Here is an 18,229-nt window from a genome sequence, read left to right as displayed (position 1 = left end):
ACCTCTGCAGTTTATGTATGTGTGTGTGTGTGTGTGTGTGTGTGTGTGTCTAAACCCGGCTCACACTAAAACAGAGGGATTACACTAATTGATCTCGGATTCTTACCACTCACTAATCTGATAGATACGGTAGCTAATCTGATAGATACGGTAGCTAATCTGATAGATACGGTAGCTAATCTGATAGGTACGGTAGCTAATCTGATAGATACGGTTTGCTAATCTGATAGATATGGTAGCTAATCTGATAGATACGGTAGCTAATCTGATAGATATGGTAGCTAATCTGATAGATACGGTAGCTAATCTGATAGATATGGTAGCTAATCTGATAGATATGGTAGCTAATCTGATAGATACGGTAGCTAATCTGATAGATACGGTAGCTAATCTGATAGATACGGTAGCTAATCTGATAGATATGGTAGCTAATCTGATAGATATGGTAGCTAATCTGATAGATATGGTAGCTAATCTGATAGATATGGTAGCTAATCTGATAGATATGGTAGCTAATCTGATAGATATGGTAGCTAATCTGATAGATATGGTAGCTAATCTGATAGATATGGTAGCTAATCTGATAGATATGGTAGCTAATCTGATAGATACGGTAGCTAATCTGATAGATATGGTAGCTAATCTGATAGATATGGTAGCTAATCTGATAGATACGATAGCTAATCTGATAGATATGGTAGCTAATGGCAGGAAAGGGAAGCTAACCCGGGTCACTGGCGTAACTTCCCTACGCATCACGCCGATAAGGTTGACGGACTTGGTGGGGACTCTTAAACATGGCTCATCGAGCGGGTCACTACAATATGATCCTGTTCCCACCGCATAGTGTACCCCAATGCTCATCTGCTAGGGGCGTCATCTCTCTCCTGCTAGGTCAGAGTTCAACAAGGAGGATTCCTATTTATTAACCTTTGCTGTAAGGATGGGTGGCTGACACAGTCACAACAGAGCCTGCACGCCAAATGACTCAGCATATAAAATCCTTAATTACATTAACACCCTAACATTTAATTACAGGTGATTATGCATTACGTGCCTAATTACCTTCATTTAGGCTATCTGTAATTCTGCGTCTATGTAAGAGTGTTTTTCAATAACCATTATAAAATCGGGAACACACAGTGCCAAGGTTAATGTGCTGATACAACCACACAGGCAGTGCTGCGAAGCGTCAGTAAGTGTCTCTGTGTGTCTCTGTGTGTGTCATAGTTTACTATTGTCTAATCTGAATAGAGCATTGTAAAACACACAGCTGAGTTGAGGTCACCATGACGCTGGAGGCAATACAGCAGAATGAATGGACCATGGGGGCTATTCCCTCTCTAATGGTTAAAAGCATCTGTCCATTTAGGTAAAGCCATGCTCTGTGTGTCTGTGTGTGGCGCCTCACCAGAGCGATCATGTAAAACTTCCCATCAGGACAGAGAAACAGACACACAGAGAAACAGACACACAGACACACAGAGAAACAGACACACAGACACACAGACACACAGACACACAGACACACACACACGACAGGATGTGTTCCTGTTACTTATCCAACCAAGCACACAATACAACACATCTGGAAATGTGATCACTTAAATCAAAGTAGAGCTACAGATCTGGACAGCGTCAACATACACACACACACACACACACACACACATACACACACACACACACACACACACAAACAGGATGCGTCAACACATGACCGATGAAAAACAAAACAACAAAAACATTTTTCAAAAACATTTGGTAAAATGTAATTCGTCAGAAAACACCAGTCTAACAGAAACTATCTGTTAGAAAGAGGGGGAATGTGAAGAGTGAACAACTAGGATGGGTTGATAATATGACTAGGATGGGTTGATAATATGACCAGGATGGGTTGATAATATGACTAGGATGGGTTGATAATATGACCAGGATGGGTTGGTAATATGACCAGGATGGGTTGATAATATGACTAGGATGGGTTGGTAATATGACTAGGATGGGTTGGTAATATGACTAGGATGGGTTGGTAATATGACTAGGATGGGTTGGTAATATGACCAGGATGGGTTGATAATATGACCAGGATGGGTTGATAATATGACCAGGATGGGTTGATAATATGACCAGGATGGGTTGATAATATGACTAGGATGGGTTGATAATATGGGTTGATAATATGACCAGGATGGGTTGGTAATATGACTAGGATGGGTTGATAATATGACCAGGATGGGTTGGTAATATGACTAGGATGGGTTGATAATATGGGTTGATAATATGACTAGGATGGGTTGATAATATGACTAGGATGGGTTGATAATATGACCAGGATGGGTTGGTAATATGACTAGGATGGGTTGATAATATGGGTTGATAATATGACTAGGATGGGTTGATAATATGACCAGGACGGGTTGATAATATGACCAGGATGGGTTGATAATATGACTAGGATGGGTTGATAATATGGGTTGATAATATGACCAGGATGGGTTGATAATATGACCAGGATGGGTTGATAATATGACTAGGATGGGTTGATAATATGACCAGGATGGGTTGATAATATGACCAGGATGGGTTGATAATATGACTAGGATGGGTTGATAATATGACCAGGATGGGTTGGTAATATGACCAGGATGGGTTGATAATATGACTAGGATGGGTTGATAATATGACCAGGATGGGTTGGTAATATGACCAGGATGGGTTGATAATATGACTAGGATGGGTTGGTAATATGACTAGGATGGGTTGATAATATGACCAGGATGGGTTGATAATATGACCAGGATGGGTTGATAATATGACTAGGATGGGTTGATAATATGGGTTGATAATATGACCAGGATGGGTTGGTAATATGACTAGGATGGGTTGATAATAAGACCAGGATGGGTTGGTAATATGACTAGGATGGGTTGATAATATGGGTTGATAATATGACTAGGATGGGTTGATAATATGACTAGGATGGGTTGATAATATGACCAGGATGGGTTGGTAATATGACTAGGATGGGTTGATAATATGGGTTGATAATATGACCAGGATGGGTTGGTAATATGACTAGGATGGGTTGATAATATGGGTTGGGTTGATAATATGACTAGGATGGGATGGGTTGATAATATGACTATGGGTTGATAATATGACTAGGATGGGTTGATAATATGACCAGGATGGGTTGGTAATATGACTAGGATGGGTTGATAATATGGGTTGATAATATGACTAGGATGGGTTGATAATATGACCAGGACGGGTTGATAATATGACCAGGATGGGTTGATAATATGACTAGGATGGGTTGATAATATGGGTTGATAATATGACCAGGATGGGTTGATAATATGACCAGGATGGGTTGATAATATGACTAGGATGGGTTGATAATATGACCAGGATGGGTTGATAATATGACCAGGATGGGTTGATAATATGACTAGGATGGGTTGATAATATGACCAGGATGGGTTGGTAATATGACCAGGATGGGTTGATAATATGACTAGGATGGGTTGATAATATGACCAGGATGGGTTGGTAATATGACCAGGATGGGTTGATAATATGACTAGGATGGGTTGGTAATATGACTAGGATGGGTTGATAATATGACCAGGATGGGTTGATAATATGACCAGGATGGGTTGATAATATGACTAGGATGGGTTGATAATATGGGTTGATAATATGACCAGGATGGGTTGGTAATATGACTAGGATGGGTTGATAATAAGACCAGGATGGGTTGGTAATATGACTAGGATGGGTTGATAATATGGGTTGATAATATGACTAGGATGGGTTGATAATATGACTAGGATGGGTTGATAATATGACCAGGATGGGTTGGTAATATGACTAGGATGGGTTGATAATATGGGTTGATAATATGACCAGGATGGGTTGATAATATGACCAGGATGGGTTGATAATATGACTAGGATGGGTTGATAATATGACCAGGATGGGTTGATAATATGACCAGGATGGGTTGATAATATGACTAGGATGGGTTGATAATATGACCAGGATGGGTTGATAATATGACCAGGATGGGTTGATAATATGACTAGGATGGGTTGATAATATGACCAGGATGGGTTGGTAATATGACCAGGATGGGTTGATAATATGACTAGGATGGGTTGATAATATGACCAGGATGGGTTGGTAATATGACCAGGATGGGTTGATAATATGACTAGGATGGGTTGGTAATATGACTAGGATGGGTTGATAATATGACCAGGATGGGTTGATAATATGACCAGGATGGGTTGATAATATGACTAGGATGGGTTGATAATATGGGTTGATAATATGACCAGGATGGGTTGGTAATATGACTAGGATGGGTTGATAATAAGACCAGGATGGGTTGGTAATATGACTAGGATGGGTTGATAATATGGGTTGATAATATGACTAGGATGGGTTGATAATATGACTAGGATGGGTTGATAATATGACCAGGATGGGTTGGTAATATGACTAGGATGGGTTGATAATATGACCAGGACGGGTTGATAATATGACCAGGATGGGTTGATAATATGGGTTGATAATATGACTAGGATGGGTTGATAATATGGGTTGATAATATGACCAGGATGGGTTGATAATATGACCAGGATGGGTTGATAATATGACTAGGATGGGTTGATAATATGACCAGGATGGGTTGATAATATGACCAGGATGGGTTGATAATATGACTAGGATGGGTTGATAATATGGGTTGATAATATGACTAGGATGGGTTGATAATATGGGTTGATAATATGACCAGGATGGGTTGATAATATGACCAGGATGGGTTGATAATATGACCAGGATGGGTTGATAATATGACCAGGATGGGCTGATAATATGACTAGGATGGGTTGATAATATGACTAGGATGGGTTGATAATATGACCAGGATGGGTTGATAATATGACCAGGATGGGTTGATAATATGACTAGGATGGGTTGATAATATGACCAGGATGGGTTGATAATATGACCAGGATGGGTTGTTAATATGACCAGGATGGGTTGATAATATGGGTTGATAATATGACCAGGATGGGTTGATAATATGACCAGGATGGGTTGATAATATGACTAGGATGGGTTGGTAATATGACCAGGATGGGTTGATAATATGACTAGGATGGGTTGATAATATGACCAGGATGGGTTGATAATATGACTAGGATGGGTTGATAATATGACCAGGATGGGTTGGTAATATGACCAGGATGGGTTGGTAATATGACCAGGATGGGTTGATAACATGACTAGGATGGGTTGATAACATGACTAGGATGGGTTGATAATATGACCAGGATGGGTTGATAATATGACCAGGATGGGTTGATAACATGACTAGGATGGGTTGGTAATATGACTAGGATGGGTTGATAACATGACTAGGATGGGTTGACAATATGACCAGGATGGGTTGATAATATGACTAGGATGGGTTGATAATATGACCAGGATGGGTTGATAATATGACTAGGATGGGTTGATAATATGACCAGGATGGGTTGGTAATATGACCAGGATGGGTTGGTAATATGACCAGGATGGGTTGGTAATATGACCAGGATGGGTTGGTAATATGACCAGGATGGGTTGGTAATATGACCAGGATTGTGCCTTTGGCTTCTGGACAACGAAATAAAGTTGATATGGAAACCAATAGAACAGGAGAGAAATGCTTGGTTAAACTGTATATGAGGAAGTCTTCAGGAAAATAATTGCCTCCACATTTCAATTGTCTGGTAGCCAGTCAGACCCACAGAGCTGCAGTAGTCTGGTAGCCAGTCAGACCCACAGAGCTGCAGTAGTCTGGTAGCCAGTCAGACCCACAGAGCTGCAGTAGTCTGGTAGCCAGTCAGACCCACAGAGCTGCAGTAGTCTGGTAGCCAGTCAGACCCACAGAGCTGCAGTAGTCTGGTAGCCAGTCAGACCCACAGAGCTGCAGTAGTCTGGTAGCCAGTCAGACCCACAGAGCTGCAGTAGTCTGGTAGCCAGTCAGACCCACAGAGCTGCAGTAGTCTCGTAACCAGTCATGGAGGGATAAAAGTATCACGACAGTAGGCGAGACCTAGACGCAGACACAGGATGCAGATGGTTGGAGTCTTACAATGTTTATTAATCTAAAGGGGTAGACAAGAGAATGGTTGTGGACAGGCAAAAAGGTCAAAACCAGATCAGAGTCCTGGAGATACAAAGTGGCAGACAGGCTAGTGGTCAAGGCAGGCAGAATGGTTAGGCAGGCAGAATGGTCAGGCAGGCAGAATGGTCAGGCAGGCGGGTACAAAAGTCCACAAACAGGCAAGAGTCAAAACCGGGAGGACAGAAAAAAGGAGAAAAGCAAAAAGCAGGAGAACGGGAAAACCACTGGTTGACTTGGAAACATACAAGACGAACTGGCCCAGAGAGACAGGAAACACAGGGATAAATACACTGGGACAGAGAGACAGGAAACACAGGGATAAATACACTGGGACAGAGAGACAGGAAACACAGGGATAAATACACTGGCACAGAGACAGGAAACACAGGGATAAATACACTGGTACAGAGAGACAGGAAACAGAGATAAATACACTGGTACAGAGAGACAGGAAACACAGGGATAAATACACTGGCACAGAGAGACAGGAAACACAGGGATAAATACACTGGTACAGAGAGACAGGAAACACGGGGATAAATACACTGGGACAGAGAGACAGGAAACACAGGGATAAATACACTGGCACAGAGACAGGAAACACAGGGATAAATACACTGGTACAGAGAGACAGGAAACACAAGAGATAAATACACTGGTACAGGGAGACAGGAAACACAGGGATAAATACACTGGTACAGAGAGACAGGAAACACAGGGATAAATACACTGGCACAGAGAGACAGGAAACACAGGGATAAATACACTGGCACAGAGAGACAGGAAACACAGGGATAAATACACTGGCACAAAGAGACAGGAAACAGGGGAAAATAAGCGACACCTGGAGGGGGTGGAGACAATAATAGGTGAAACTGATCAGGGTGTATAGACAAACAGTCTGCTGAACCGGTCAACGCCACGATTCAGGGAGGGTGGCGGGACAGATATTAAGGGGCGTTTGTTGGTGTCAAGTAGTGACCCCATCAATGGTCTATGTATGTGGATGACTCAACACTATACACGTCAGCTACCACAGCGACTGAAATGACTGCAACACTTAAAGAGCTGCAGTTTCAGAATGGGCGGCAAGGAATAAGTTAGGCCTAAATATTTTTTTTAAAAACAGAAAAGCATTGTATTTAGGACAAATCATTCACTAAACCTCAACTAAATCTTGTAATGAATAATGTTGAGCAAGTTGAGGTGACAAATCCAACTGCTTGCATTATTCAGTACATCTCTCTCACTCTATAGGCCTATATTGTTTAATATGCATTTCTCTGATCGGCAAGAGAGGGAGACAGACACCGTTTCTCATCCAAGTCCAGGTCCCATATTCATAAAGATTCTGAGACTAGGAGTGCTGATCTCAAATCAGGTACACCTTTTAGATCATAATGAATACAATTATATGGACAGGAGGGGACCTGATCCTAGACCAGCACTTCTACTCTGAAGCTTTATGGACACGGGTTCAAGTCCCCAGGCATGTCAGTAAAGTGAAGAGGGACATCCATCGTCGGTCAGTCCTCTGAGGGTCCTTCATATCCTGCCTCCTGGCCGGGGCCTGTACTTGGCTCTCCGCCACACACTCCATCTCCGCTCCAAATGAAACCCTATTCCCTACTTGGTGCACTTCTTTTGACTAGGACCCATAGGGAATAGGATGCCAATGGGGAAGCAGTGTCTACAGGAGGGATTTAGCGCTCCTCTCCTGGCCAGCCTTGACAAAAGTCTTTCTTTTCGGGTTTCTCTCTTGGGAACTAGAGGTCATCGGCAGGCCCAAAACAGTTCCGAATGGACCCAGAGACAGTCAGACCCGTTCCAAAAAGGACTGCGGAAAACAGACCCGTGCTGGTTCGGATCCGAGAGTAGAGAGAAAGAAACCTCCAACTGGGCGGTGCCAGCGTCATCACTAAACTACCGACATTGGCCAAACGATCCACAGTTAGGCTACGTGTCCTTAAAAATGGCCAAAAACAAGTTAAGGAAAAAAAAACACGTGTTGTGTTTCAATGTGTAACAAATTTTAAAAAATAGCGGTCTACCTCACGGTTTAGCTGTCGGAGATGTGAGCGCTTAATGGATCGGGGATTAGCCAAGGATCAGCTATTCACCATATTATACTAATATGTAAACAATAATGAATCAGGTATAGCTAGTGGATAGCCAGGTATCAGCTATAGCTAGTGGATAGCCAGGTATCAGCTATAGCTAGTGGATAGCCAGGTATCAGCTATAGCTAGTGGATAGCCAGGTATCAGCTATAGCTAGTGGATAGCCAGGTATCAGCTATAGCTAGTGGATAGCCAGGTATCAGCTATAGCTAGTGGATAGCCAGGTATCAGGTATAGCTAGTGGATAGCCAGGTATCAGGTATAGCTAGTGGATAGCCAGGTATCAGCTATAGCTAGTGGATAGCCAGGTATCAGCTATAGCTAGTGGATAGCCAGGTATCAGCTATAGCTAGTGGATAGCCAGGTATCAGCTATAGCTAGTGGATAGCCAGGTATCAGCTATAGCTAGTGGATAGCCAGGTATCAGGTATAGCTAGTGGATAGCCAGGTATCAGGTATAGCTAGTGGATAGCCAGGTATCAGCTATAGCTAGTGGATAGCCAGGTATCAGCTATAGCTAGTGGATAGCCAGGTATCAGCTATAGCTAGTGGATAGCCAGGTATCAGGTATAGCTAGTGGATAGCCAGGTATCAGGTATAGCTAGTGGATAGCCAGGTATCAGGTATAGCTAGTGGATAGCCAGGTATCAGGTATCCCCTGTATGATACTAATATTTAAACAATAAATATTGAGGAAGACAAGCTTAGGCCGAGAGAGACCAGAAGAGAGAGACATGCCGGCGCCATGTTCCAGACATCAACATGGATTTCTTTACATACTTATCAGATAAGCTACTACTTCTATACAGATATAGGCGTACAGAAGTTGGCTAATTCGTACATTTTCGATCAGAATGTTATAAAGATAAGTATTATACTAACTCCGGGTAGGTCGAAAACAGTCAGCCTCAAGATCAACTGTCAGAGTCCGTTGGCGCGCCAGTGCGCAATGCCTTCATTGTCCTGCACTAGGCAGAGCCTAATAATAGCAACACCACAACAAACCTTTACAGAAATGATTTATTAACTTTATCAGGGTAATATCAAAAGTCAGTCAATGTTTATAGGGGAAATATAAACAAGTTAAGATTGGCGTGTTTGGTTTCTCCTTTTCGTGGTCTGAATGTGAGTAGCATAGCAGGCCCAGCGATCGTTCTATTATACTGAGGCTAACACAACATTACAGCTGGAATTTCATTTGGCCAGCGAAAAGTGTCTCAACAGAATGAAATCGTCAAAAAACAACAACTTTTCAACAGGCTAGGCCTATACTGCAGCTATCACCAAAAAATGAGAATGTCGACCCAACAAATGGGAGGGGGGGGGCAAACAGGCCTATAATAATAATAATAATAATAATAATAATAAATGACTAAACAATTGATAAATACGATATAAATACATGAACGGTAGAAAATTGCATCAAACCTGAATAGCGAGACGTAACCAAAAGAGCCAATCAATGTTCTCCCCTGCGCACCCATATGAAGAATGAACCGGAACAAGGAGGTGTGTGTGTGGAATCATTTATTTGAATGGTAAATCTCTAGTCTATTGATTCACTGGGGAAATAAAGATGTAGCCTAGGTCACAATACAGGTGAATGAATATTCAAGAGGAGTGTGTACCATGCGCATTGGGTTATTGAGCTTGATTTGGTTGATTTCATGAGGCTGTAGATGAAAAACAAATCTGTTTCCCTTCCGTTTGGGACTTATTGTACTGATCAACAGCTTTTACATAGAACAAACAATCTCTCATTTTATAGACGTGTGTGCTGTCTCTTTAAAACCGATGAGTTAATTCTCTCTCACACACACACACACACACACACACACACACTTTGAGGCAAAGACGACCATGACTGGGAGAGACGTGCGGCAGGGGAGACGAAGTTAATTAATTACGTTTTTGGTAAAAATCTACTTTGAAATCAGCAATATTTTGCGTTACGGTTAGCATGTTATCACAAACAAGGTCCTAGGGTAGTGAATAGATTTTAGCTTCAGCTATAAGCTAGCAAGGAAAGTTAGTCTACAACACTGGAAGCTACCTGTATCTTCTTGCATTGTAAAGTGTAGTAATGGACATTGTTTTGCGAACAGTAATTAAAACAGTAATTAACACAACAGTAATTAACAGTAATTAACAGAGCTGAGGAGGTGGTAACCAGGGAGAGATGGAGAGAGCTGAGGTGGTAACCAGGGAGAGATGGAGAGAGCTGAGGTGGTAACCAGGGAGCGATGGAGAGAGCTGCGGTGGTAACCAGGGAGAGATGAGGGGGCTGAGGTGGTGGTAACCAGGGAGAGATGGAGAGAGCTGAGGTGGTAACCAGGGAGAGATGAGGGGGCTGAGGTGGTGGTAACCAGGGAGAGATGGAGAGAGCTGAGGTGGTGGTAACCAGGGAGAGATAGAGAGAGGTGAGGTGGTGGTAACCAGGGAGCGATGGAGAGAGCGGAGGTGGTGGTAACCAGGGAGAGATGGAGAGAGGTGAGGTGGTGGTAACCAGGGAGAGATGGAGAGAGCTGAGGAGGTGGTAACCAGGGAGCGATGGAGAGAGCTGAGGAGGTGGTAACCAGGGAGAGATGGAGAGAGCTGAGGTGGTGGTAACCAGGGAGCGATGGAGAGAGCATAGGTGGTGGTAACCAGGGAGCGATGGAGAGAGCTGAGGAGGTGGTAACCAGGGAGCGATGGAGAGAGCTGAGGAGGTGGTAACCAGGGAGAGATGGAGAGAGCTGAGGAGGTGGTAAGCAGGGAGCGATGGAGAGAGCTGAGGAGGTGGTAACCAGGGAGAGATGGAGAGAGCTGAGGAGGTGGTAACCAGGGAGAGATGGAGAGAGCTGAGGAGGTGGTAAGCAGGGAGCGATGGAGAAAGGAATCGATCCGTTTTAGCAACCGATCAATCCAACAACATCACTAATGCAGAGACATGGAGAGTTCAGGGCAGATGAAATAGGTTGGGGGAAACTCTAAGAGCCAAGTTCAGACTCATCTATACTGTCTACCCTCAGCAGCTGAACTCAGAAAGTGTGTGTGTTCTTTGAAAGCCTTCTCCCTGAGCCTCTTAACCTTCACCATCTCCCATAATCCTCCAGCACTCCTCTGACCGTCGGTTGGGCGGCACTCAGACCAAGCATGGAATTAGGAAAATATTGAGTAAAATCCCCCATAAAGGTATTTATATTCCTGTCATTGAAGATCAGTCTGACATGCTATTCCCGTACAGTGTGTGTAATGGACTTGTCCTATACGACACAGCAGTGTATTATCATATAGAGAACATATGGGTGGTACTGGAGGTAAAGAGAGGCGTTTTGGTGAGGAGCCAAATCTGTGTGATAATACATAATTTTATTCAGTACAAAATCAGGCCAGATTAAATCAGGCACGCAAACCAAGAGGATTAACCCCCCCCCCCCCCAGATAACATGCTGGAGCTCAGGAATACATACAGGTCCTCTCTGCAGCTTCGTTGGTAAAAGCAAGGCTCTTGAAACGCCAGGGTAGTGGGTTCGATTCCAGGGACCATTTGTATGTAAATAATGGAAGCACACATCACTAAAAGTCGCTTGGGATAAAAAAAGCTTCTGCTAAACGGCATATATTAAATACTGAGTGTACAAAAGAAAAACACCTGCTCTTTCCATGACATAGACTGACCAGGTGAGATCTATGATCCCTTATTGATGTCACTTGTTAAATCCACTTCAATCAGTGTAGATGAAGGGGAGGAGACAGGGTTAAAGAAGGATTTGAACAGGGTTTGGTTTTAGGTACCAGGCGCTCTGGTTTGACAGTCCTCAGACCATAATAACAGAGATAGTTTAGTTTAGAGACAAAACAGAGTTCTCCCAGGGGCCCCCAGAGCTAGCTGTACCACTAGAGATTCTGGGTTCGAGTCCAGGCTCTGTCAGCAGCCGGCCGCGACCGGAAGACCCATGGGGCGGAGCACAACTGGCGTGGGGAACCACCCATATGAAAACGTGAACATCCATCATTGTCTATTGTCTCCACGGGGTTACAGCGGGTTCGCTGGAGAGGGAGGAGCCCAGACAGACGACATGTTAAAAAAACATAACGGATGACTCTTTTCTCCCAGCATTCCACAGGGACCCGAGAACCAATCAGCACACTAGAAAATCAGGGGGGAGACAGTGTTTGGCTATCGAACATGTCTAGTGAAAAGTGTCCATTGAGAGCTCGTCACTGAGTAATAGTAAACCAATTACACAAATACAGTAGCACAACAGTCAGTAGATCCAGACCCTGGGTGACAGAGGGAGCCCCCAGTGAATCAGGCCAGGAGACAGAACCTCTCTCTGGGGTTGGGTAGAGTCTGGTTCCCCTGGTGTCTCAGAACTGGGTGGTCAGCCCTGAAATAGCCCAAGAGCCTCAAGGACACACCACATTATTCTCTGACAGAAACATCTGATGACAGCCCAGACACACAGGCAGACCGCCCAGACACACGGCCCAGACACACGGCCCAGACACACGGCCCAGACACACGGCCCAGACACACAGGCAGACGGCCCAGACACACGGCCCAGACACACAGGCAGACGGCTCAGACACACAGGCAGACGGCCCAGACACACGGCCCAGACACACAGGCAGACGGCCCAGACACACAGGCAGACGGCCCAGACACACAGGCAGACGGCCCAGACACACGGCCCAGACACACAGGCAGACGGCCCAGACACACAGGCAGACGGCCCAGACACACGGCCCAGGCAGACGGCCCAGACACACGGCCCAGACACACGGCCCAGACACACGGCCCAGACACACAGGCAGACGGCCCAGACACACAGGCAGACGGCCCAGACACACAGGCAGACGGCCCAGACACACAGGCAGACGGCCCAGACACACGGCCCAGACACACGGCCCAGACACACGGCCCAGACACACGGCCCAGACACACGGCCCAGACACACAGGCAGACGGACACTAGGGAGTAAGGAGCATATAGTCATTCAGAAGCCAACAAACACATCTTTATAAGCGACTATCACAGCTCCCCAGTGTCCCTCACTAAGACTAAAGGGCGTACAGACAGAACCCCATCCAGTGGTATATTTGGTGATTTGGAAAGTATAAACAACAATATAATCTCTCAGTATTTACAGTGTATTGCTAAAGCCTGGATTTAGACTGGCTGTTATTGAGCAGCAAAGAGAAAGTCCAACTCTGGGATTTCCTCTGGATGGAGACGATCACTGGATCACAGGATTATATCAGAGGACTATGAGAGAGCTGTAGTGACTGGAAATGAACCACAGGAGTAAGTGATGGGATGAAGGAAACGTGGAGGAAACACACAGAGGTCAGCTGAAACTCACTTCGCGGTGCAGTCCTCGTCATACTTGGTTTTCAGATCAAAGAGCTCTGCCTGAGTTGTTTCAAGAGCTGAAAAAAAAGGCAAGAAACAACAGCTGTTAGTCAGGCCAACGGTGTGTGTGTGTGTGACAGATACAGGACAGGTAGTGAATGGACTGGTAGCTAGCTACCTGTCTGTAAGGCCTGGGCCTTGTGATCAGCCTCAACCAGCTTAGAGGACATGGAGTTCTGGCTCTCCTGGAGCGTTCTGGAAACAGAAAGAGATGGAGGGATGGGAAGAGAGACAGAGAGAGATGGAGGGATGGGGAGAGAGAGAGAGAGAGAGAGAGAGATGGAGGGATGGGAGAGAGAGAGAGAGAGATGGAGGGATGGGGAGAGAGAGAGAGAGAGAGAGAGAGAGAGAGAGAGAGAGAGAGAGAGAAATGGGAGAGAGAGAGAGAGAGAGAGAGAGAGAGAGAAATGGGAGAGAGAGAGAGAGAGAGAGAGAGAGATGGAGGGATGTGGAGAGAGAGAGATGGAGGGATGGGAGAGACAGAGAGAGATGGAGGGATGGGAGAGACAGAGAGAGATGGAGGGATGGGAGAGACAGAGAGAGATGGAGGGATGGGAGAGACAGAGAGAGATGGAGGGATGGGAGAGACAGAGAGAGATGGAGGGATGGGAGAGACAGAGAGAGATGGAGGGATAGGAGAGACAGAGAGAGGTGGAGGGATGGGAGAGACAGAGCGATGGAGGGATGGGAGAGACAGAGAGATGGAGGGATGGGAGAGACAGAGAGATGGAGGGATGGGAAGAGAGACAGAGAGAGATGGAGGGATGGGAAGAGAGACAGAGAGAGATGGAGGGATGGGAAGAGAGACAGAGAGAGATGGAGAGAGAGAGAGATGGAGGGATGGGAAAGACAGAGAAAAATGGAGGGATGGGAGAGAGAGAGAGAGAGATGGAGAGATGGGGAGAGAGAGAGAGAGAGAGAGAGAGAGAGAGAGAGAGAGAGAGAGATGGAGTGATGGGAGAGAGAGAGAGAGAGAAATGGGAGAGAGAAAGAAAGATGGAGGGATGGGGAGAGAGAGAGATGGAGGGATGGGAGAGACAGAGAGAGATGGAGGGATGGGAGAGACAGAGAGAGATGGAGGGATGGGAGAGACAGAGATGGAGGGATGGGAGAGACAGAGAGATGGAGGGATGGGAGAGACAGAGAGAGACGGAGAGATGGAGGGATGGGAGAGACAGAGAGAGATGGAGGAGACAGAGAGATGGAGGGATGGGAGAGACAGAGAGATGGAGGGATGGGAGAGACAGAGAGAGACGGAGAGATGGAGGGATGGGAGAGACAGAGAGAGACGGAGAGATGGAGGGATGGGAGAGACAGAGAGTCATCAACCATGAGTTACTGAACTCCATTTAGAATAAGACATCAGCCAAGACTCCCTTACAGTTTAATTCTATAACACCAAACAAGGCTACTGTAAAAACTCCCTATTTTCTCACCATTTCTCATCCATTTTTTTCCTTAAATCGAACAAACTACAAACCACTTTATCATTAGCAAGCTGGATTTGTCAGTAATGTGCTCCCTCTCTCCCTCCTCTTCCATTATCTATTGCTCTTCGTCTTCGTCAGGGTCATGTTTCAGAGGTCCATCCATATACTGCCCCTCTAATACAACACATATTCCTAGTAGATACTGTACCCCCCCTCTCTATATTCCTAGTAGATACTGTAACTCTCCTCTCCTCTCTATATTCCTAGTAGATACTGTAACTCTCCTCTCCTCTCTATATTCCTAGTAGATACTGTAACTCTCCTCTCCTCTCTATATTCCTAGTAGACACTGTACCTCTCCTCTCCTCTCTATATTCCTAGTAGATAATGTAACTCTCCTCTCCTCTCTATATTCCTAGTAGATACTGTAACTCTCTATATTCCTAGTAGATACTGTAACTCTCCTCTCCTCTCTATATTCCTAGTAGATACTGTAACTCTCCTCTCTATATTCCTAGTAGATACTGTAACTCTCCTCTCCTCTCTATATTCCTAGTAGATACTGTAACTCTCCTCTCTATATTCCTAGTAGATACTGTACCTCTCCTCTCTATATTCCTAGTAGATACTGTAACTCTCCTCTCCTCTCTATATTCCTAGTAGATACTGTAACTCTCCTCTCTATATTCCTAGTAGATACTGTACCTCTCCTCTCTATATTCCTAGTAGATACTGTAACTCTCCTCTCTATATTCCTAGTAGATACTGTACCCCTCCTCTCTATATTCCTAGTAGATACTGTAACTCTCCTCTCCTCTCTATATTCCTAGTAGATACTGTACCCCTCCTCTCTATATTCCTAGTAGATACTGTACCCCTCTCTATATTCCTAGTTGATACTGTAACTCTCCTCTCCTCTCTATATTCCTAGTAGATACTGTACCCCTCTCTATATTCCCTAGTAGATACTGTACCTCTCCTCTCCTCTCTATATTCCTAGTAGATACTGTACCTCTCCTCTCCTCTCTATATTCCTAGTAGATACTGTACCCCTCCTCTCTATATTCCTAGTAGATACTGTAACTCTCCTCTCTATATACCTAGTAGATACTGTAACTCTCCTCTCTATATTCCTAGTAGATACTGTAACTCTCCTCTCCATATTCCTAGCAGATACTGTAACTCTCCTCTCCTCTCTATATTCCTAGTAGATACTGTAACCCTCCTCTCTATATTCCTAGTAGATACTGTAACTCTCCTCTCCTCTCTATATTCCTAGTAGATACTGTAACTCTCCTCTCCTCTCTATATTCCTAGTAGATACTGTAACTCTCCTCTCTATATTCCTAGTAGATACTGTAACTCTCCTCTCTACATTCCTAGTAGATACTGTAACCCTCTTCTCTATATTCCTAGTAGATACTGTAACTCTCCTCTATATTCCTAGTAGATACTGTAACTCTCCTCTATATTCCTAGTAGATACTGTACCTCTCCTCTCTATATTCCTAGTAGATACTGTACCTCTCCTCTCTATATTCCTAGTAGATACTGTAACTCTCCTCTCCTCTCTATATTCCTAGTAGATACTGTAACTCTCCTCTCCTCTCTATGTTCCTAGTAGATACTGTAACCCTCCTCTCTATATTCCTAGTAGATACTGTAACCCTCCTCTCTATATTCCTAGTAGATACTGTAACTCTCCTCTCTATATTCCTAGTAGATACTGTAACTCTCCTCTCCTCTCTATATTCCTAGTAGATACTGTAACTCTCCTCTCTATATTCCTAGTAGATACTGTAACTCTCCTCTCTATATTCCTAGTAGATACTGTAACCCTCCTCTCTATATTCCTAGTAGATACTGTACCTCTCCTCTCTATATTCCTAGTAGATACTGTAACTTTCCTCTCTATATTCCTAGTAGATACTGTAACTCCCCTCTCTATATTCCTAGTAAATACTGTAACCCTCCTCTCTATATTCCTAGTAGATACTGTACCTCTCCTCTCTATATTCCTAGTAGATACTGTAACTCTCTATATTCCTAGTAGATACTGTAACTCTCCTATCCTCTCTATATTCCTAGTAGATACTGTAACTCTCCTCTCCTCTCTATATTCCTAGTAGATACTGTAACCCTCCTCTCTATATTCCTAGTAGATACTGTAACTCTCCTCTCTATATTCCTAGTAGATACTGTAACTCTCCTCTCTATATTCCTAGTAGATACTCTAACTCTCCTCTCCTCTCTATATTCCTAGTAGATACTGTACCCCTCCTCTCTATATTCCTAGTAGATACTGTAACTCTCCTCTCTATATACCTAGTAGATACTGTAACTCTCCTCTCCATATACCTAGTAGATACTGTAACTCTCCTCTCCATATTCCTAGTAGATACTGTAACTCTCCTCTCCTCTCTATATTCCTAGTAGATACTGTACCTCTCCTCTCTATATTCCTAGTAGATACTGTACCTCTCCTCTCTATATTCCTAGTAGATACTGTAACTCTCCTCTCCTCTCTATATTCCTAGTAGATACTGTAACTCTCCTCTCCTCTCTATATTCCTAGTAGATACTGTAACCCTCCTCTCTATATTCCTAGTAGATACTGTAACCCTCCTCTCTATATTCCTAGTAGATACTGTAACTCTCCTCGCTATATTCCTAGTAGATACTGTAACTCTCCTCTCTATATTCCTAGTAGATACTGTAACTCTCCTCTCCTCTCTATATTCCTAGTAGATACTGTAACTCTCCTCTCTATATTCCTAGTAGATACTGTAACTCTCCTCTCTATATTCCTAGTAGATACTGTAACCCTCCTCTCTATATTCCTAGTAGATACTGTACCTCTCCTCTCTATATTCCTAGTAGATACTGTAACTTTCCTCTCTATATTCCTAGTAGATACTGTAACTCTCCTCTCTATATTCCTAGTAAATACTGTAACCCTCCTCTCTATATTCCTAGTAGATACTGTACCACTCCTCTCTATATTCCTAGTAGATACTGTAACTCTCTATATTCCTAGTAGATACTGTAACTCTCCTCTCCTCTCTATATTCCTAGTAGATACTGTAACTCTCCTC

General features: G+C 44.0%; 1 protein-coding gene across 5 annotated transcripts in view; it reads right to left on the bottom strand.

Moving 5' to 3' along the window:
• LOC139386125 (homeobox protein cut-like 1) overlaps positions 1-18,229 on the bottom strand; it is a 125,788-nt gene that overhangs the window by 40,742 nt on the left and 66,817 nt on the right. For all 5 annotated transcript variants that reach the window (XM_071131559.1, XM_071131556.1, XM_071131555.1 and 2 more), the window contains exons 7-8: positions 13,824-13,900; positions 13,656-13,722 (exon numbers count right to left, since the gene is read on the bottom strand). In XM_071131559.1, the coding sequence (XP_070987660.1) occupies positions 13,656-13,722; positions 13,824-13,900 (144 nt within the window). The remainder of the gene's footprint in view (positions 1-13,655; positions 13,723-13,823; positions 13,901-18,229) is intronic.

This window comes from Oncorhynchus clarkii, chromosome 27, assembly GCF_045791955.1.
Source record: "Oncorhynchus clarkii lewisi isolate Uvic-CL-2024 chromosome 27, UVic_Ocla_1.0, whole genome shotgun sequence".
In the NCBI taxonomy this organism is placed as follows: Eukaryota; Metazoa; Chordata; class Actinopteri; order Salmoniformes; family Salmonidae; genus Oncorhynchus; species Oncorhynchus clarkii.
Note: the sequence above shows the minus strand (reverse complement) of the source record. Positions and strands in the feature narration are given on the sequence as shown.